Source organism: Merops nubicus, unplaced genomic scaffold (genome assembly GCF_000691845.1).
Source record: "Merops nubicus isolate BGI_N331 unplaced genomic scaffold, ASM69184v1 scaffold19835, whole genome shotgun sequence".
Classification (NCBI taxonomy): Eukaryota; Metazoa; Chordata; class Aves; order Coraciiformes; family Meropidae; genus Merops; species Merops nubicus.
In genome coordinates this window covers 60,400-65,575 of record NW_008607860.1, presented here as the reverse complement: position 1 = coordinate 65,575, position 5,176 = coordinate 60,400, and the positions used below count along the sequence as shown (strand labels likewise).

The following is a 5,176-nucleotide window of genomic DNA, read 5'->3' as shown; positions in this document are numbered from 1 at the left end:
TAGCAGGAAATCTGCTTCAGAAGAGCCTCACACGCTGTGGGCTTTTGACCCATGGACCAGTGTTACGGTACAGCCACATCTGGTCTTTCTACAGATAGCACAGCTGCTTGGCTATCTTTGAAGGAGACCCTTTTCTCACCTGTTGATGAGGGCCTATCTTCCCAGGCCCACACTGGAGTCTGTCTGTGGTAGTCCCCTTCTGAATGTACAGATGAGACAGAAGAAGGTCTTTCGGTTCCCAAATATCCCTGTCCAGGAATTGGAGACTTAGACTTCCTACTGTTTGACTTCCCCATTAGCTTCTGCTTGCTGACTCCCCCTCCTGGGAACAGAAGGAACAGATTTTACAAAGACGTTACACTGCATTTTAGCCTATGCTTCTTTCTATAAATGATCACATAGCAGGAAACAGGAGTTTCACACTGGTGCCCTCTGGAATGCTGATCTACTACAGTTAGTGACCATGTAGGCCAGTCTTCTCAGGTAGTATTGCTGGAAAATCCCTGTTCTTATCACAAGAGTTGTATTTCCAGTTTTAGGAGGGTGAGATGTTGACAGTTCAAGCTCGCTCCCACTGTCACACGTTCCTTGTGTGTAATGTATTACACATGCACTTTCACCAAACCACTGAGAAGCTTCAGGTATCTAATACACTCTGTTATCTCTTCCCTGTTTCATCAGTGTTGTCATTCCTCAGAAAACACTGGCTGATGCTCCAGAAGCCACCAGAAGCATTTTGAAAGCCAGGACCAGCAGAGGGAATGGAAACCCCATCTACCATTTCCAGAGGAAAGACAGTGATTTTCAGTCACACCAACTTAAATCCTTAGTTTATTTTTAATTCTTTTCTTTAAGATCATTCCATATTTAGGAGTTGCAATACCTCACCTGAATTTGGAGATGGATTAGCTTCTTCCCTGCGTGTCTCGTTACTCGCTGGCACTGCAGCACTGGAGCTGCCAGGTGCCACTGCAATAGGCTGTGACATTACAACTCCGTGCTCCTCACTCTTGTCATCAAAGTTTCCCATCAATGCTTTCCTAATAATATCTTCCAGACCCAGATTACTGGCAGGATCTGCAAAGGAATGACCCCTAGAACTGACTGCACCTGGGAGATAAAAGAGAACATACAGGCAAAGGTGGGAGGGGACACACAAAAGATATCTCGGAGAAATTACAAAGGGAGATGGGAAAAGATTTTGGAGAGAGACAGGAAGGTTGGGGAGAGAGGGGGAAGCAAACAAAGATGAGATTTTTTTTTTTAAAACACAAAACTACACACTCTAAAATGGCTACAAGTTAGATGTGCCAGCAAACACTGAGGAGCTTCGTCAGTAGTGCCACAAAATGTCACATCCTTTGCAAGAGGGTAAATTTTACTGCTTGTTTTGCTGTTGTTTTTTTTTTTAAATAGCAAAGGAAGCTGAGCATGCTGATTGTGATGGCATGTTAAGTAAAATCTGCAGTTATTATTCAGTTGTATGAGAACAGACCAGAAGAATACTACTCTCATTAGTAATCCATACTAATCTGCCTTATAAAGTGTGGTATGTGGCAAATATTTATTCCAAAAGCTCGTCTTCCATCTAAATAAATGGAGATCAGTACTTCCTCCACTTAAAAGACAGAAGCACTGTTCCAGAAGGGGCAGGAACTGGCCAAAATCAGGTGAAGTCAATCTGGTACAACTCCAGATTCAGATATAGCAGTTCTTATCTTCCACATTTCAGTTCAATTCTCTGCTTCACTTGCCTCTTTAACACAAAGTTTGGGATATATTAAATTTTCTTGTCTCACTGAAAGTTGGTGGGTTTTATTATATGTGTATCATAGAAAAAAAAATATCAGTATTTTAAATATCCCACTTTATAAAGGAAATTTCATTTTATAAATTAAGCTCAAGTTTTGTTGAACTAGACTATATTTAAATTCTATTTAAGTCAGATGTTAATGAATTTCAGGACTTCTAACTCTGTGTAAGATTTGCAGAACACACTGAAATAAATAATTCTTAGCTTTCCATTTAAATATTTTCTGAAACTTCCTTTGGTCATTTTGCTTTTCTCTACAATACAGAAAGCAAATTTCCATGTAGGATATTACCTTTTAATTTTTCATAATCTTCCTCATTTACTGGACCCCCCAAAATGTATAAGTGAAAAATATTACAGTAGTTCACTTTTTCTGAAATATATGTTGGGTTTTTTTTACTGAAAAACTTACCTGAGGTAGTGACTGCTGGCAAATTGAATATTTCAGTCCCTGGCTGAGCAGTTGCTGCAATTAAACCACAACATTTCATTGAGTTTTTCAGTACTGGTGGTCACTCTAAGTGATCACTACTGGTCCTAATGCACAAGATATAATTACTTTTGAACTATTTTCAATGTTCATTTTCTTCCTTCTCAGTCTACTCAGATGAATTTGTATCTATGTCTTCTCAGGAAAAAGATCTATACCAGGGTAAAAATATCTTATATAGTCATGGCTAACCTTATTTTAAAGATTTTCCTTCAGGAGTAGACTAACTCTTTGACATCTTGCAGTCTGTGCACTTCAAAGTCCAAAGCTGCATTTTATTCACTAAATACAACTCTAAACATATGAACCATATAGGCTGAGTATTTGTATGTATTAAAAACAATGGAGTGGCTAAACCACCCCCTCATTACCTATATTATGATCAGTCTGAGAATAAAGATTTTAAGCTGTAAGACTGATTTCACTATATAAATGAAACCCTTACTGACACAGCCTTGTTTCTTAGAATGAGGTTCATATGTTGCTCAATGCAAGAGCACCCACTTTCAGATACACACACTCTGTTAGGTACTGAGTTCACTAACAGCTTAAACTCTTACTACTGATCATTTTGATACAACATTCAGTTAGGTTGCTAAGAGAAAAATAAAAACAGTTCTAGCATCACATTCTACCATGGTCCTATATACAGTATTTTAAAAATAAAGGGCAAAGAAAAAATGAAACAATTCTTTGGTCATGTCTCTTATATTCATATATTTCCATTCATTCATGGTATTTGGAACACTTTTAGTTTAGGACATCTGTGGATGGCAGTCACGTAAAGCTTAAGCTGGAAAAAGTCAGTGAAAAGGTAAATCCTACATACCCATGTCAGAGTCACCTCCACCAGATGAGTTCAGCTTTCGAAATATCTCCTGTTTCTTGGATTTTACCATTGGTGAAGTGTTCTCAAGTTTGGTGAAAAATGAAGGCAGGTAGCTTATGCTACCTGGAGAGCGAGAGTCAGTCCTGCCAAAATCAACATGTGTCAAAGACAAACATTCCTCAAGGTAGACATTCAAATCTTTCCAAAAGCAGTCAGGCAGAAAACACCAACATCTGCACCAGCTCGGCCTGCTTCAGGGGGACAAGTCTAATGACTCTCCAAGAACATCTGCTTTACCCAAATAACAGGGTTTAAGGTTCTACAGCTCACAGAAAAAGTGACCATGTCATTGTCTGTGCTGGATGGTACAGATGATGCTCTTACAAATATCTCAGGGTGCCTACTCCTGCTCTGCCACCTCCATGCAGGCTGAAGTTCACACTGCGAGTCAGTAGGTGATAAAACATTTAAGCTAGAAGCCCAAATACTCATCCTAACTGCTCCTCCTATTTAAAATTTTCACACTCTGGCCCCCAGTATACCAATAAAAAGGATGTATTTCTTTTTAAGCCTGCTCACTCACCCTGTCACATATGGTCCAAGCAAATAAGCCATTTCAGGCATTCTTAGAAACTAGGTAAAACCACCTGGAACGTGGCTCAAGAGCTACCAGTTAGACATCCTTGCTCTATGGCACAAATTCAGACCAGGATCCACATTCTGTATTGCATACCCTTTATAAACTTCACAGTCATGTAGCTGGCACACTCTGTGCACATAATTTCTGTCACACTAGCACAAAAAATTTGCTGAAGTAACTGTCAAACTGACAAGGAGTGTGTTTTATCTTCAGATCTTAAAATATGAATTTTTTATGTTGTTTATGAAGATGATAAAAGCAGTAGTATTCCAATTATATAACATTAAGGAAAAAAATAAACTTAATCATGAAGAAATTCAGGTGAACAATCTAAGCTAATACCAGGGTCATGAAGAACTTGCACTGTTTTCTAAAGTGGATAAAAATAACCAACTGTATGCTCACTGTGGCACTCAGAATACTTTAAGTTTAAGCAGCAGCAATCTAGCAAATCAGCTTTAATTTAAAAACAAAACCCCATCCCATACTCAAGTCTAAAAAAAATTATCTAAAACTAAAGTAAAAAAGACAGACTCCCTATTTCCCTAAAAATCCCTAAAATTCTAAATAGTGCAATCTTCCTTGCCATGTTCCTGAAAATCCCTTTGCATCTAGCTAACATCCATCATGGGCTGTGATAACCCTGCCAACAACTGCAGAGTAGAGGGGGGGAAAAAAAAAGCCCCACCAGAAAAAAAGACTCAATTTCACCAGCATGAGCTTTAAATAAGTACAGCACATTGGCTGCTAGTGCTTCTTCAGCAGGCAGCCAGCAACGACAGAAGCATCTGTTTCAATATGCATCTGCCAGACTTTTGGAGAGAGGGATCCCCCAGGTCTTATGTTGCAGATCTGGCAGCCTGACAAATAGCCCTGGGAAACAGGGACCTCCTGACACCCCACCTTCACACTTCCTGGAAATTAAGCTCCTTAGTTTAGTGATGTTTAGTGTGATGAACTCTTCTAGAATCATGAGTGGTGGAAGCCTGGGTTCCTCCTCACTTCACCAGGGGATTATCTAGGACACCATTCAGGCAGGACAAGCCTGAATCATTTAACAAAATATGTAGAAAGTGGACCTCTCCCCAAAACCACTTCATTTTTATAGAAGAGGCACCCACGAGGAGTTTTGTTATAATGTTTTCTATCAAATATGACATAAAACACACTGCTTGCACCAACATATGTAAGACAGAACACATAGAGATGACTCAGGCTTCCCAAAGCATTTCCCAAGTACCAAGTTTTGAATGCTAGTGCAAAAGGGTGAACAGTGATTAACAACTTGCCTCTGGTACCAGAGGAAGATTGCTCAAACTGCTATTTTTTCAAAGATCCTGTTTGCAGCACAAAGATACAGAATAATCTTTTTAAAATTCAGTTTTACCCATACCTCTGTTCAGC

The 5,176-nt window shown here is 39.2% G+C and overlaps 1 protein-coding gene across 2 annotated transcripts in view; it reads right to left on the bottom strand.

The window, feature by feature from the left end:
• NCOR1 (nuclear receptor corepressor 1) overlaps positions 1 to 5,176 on the bottom strand; it is a 53,340-nt gene that overhangs the window by 992 nt on the left and 47,172 nt on the right. For both annotated transcript variants that reach the window (XM_008940104.1, XM_008940103.1), the window contains exons 42-45: positions 3,133 to 3,281; positions 2,226 to 2,279; positions 889 to 1,110; positions 140 to 319 (exon numbers count right to left, since the gene is read on the bottom strand). In XM_008940104.1, the coding sequence (XP_008938352.1) occupies positions 140 to 319; positions 889 to 1,110; positions 2,226 to 2,279; positions 3,133 to 3,281 (605 nt within the window). The remainder of the gene's footprint in view (positions 1 to 139; positions 320 to 888; positions 1,111 to 2,225; positions 2,280 to 3,132; positions 3,282 to 5,176) is intronic.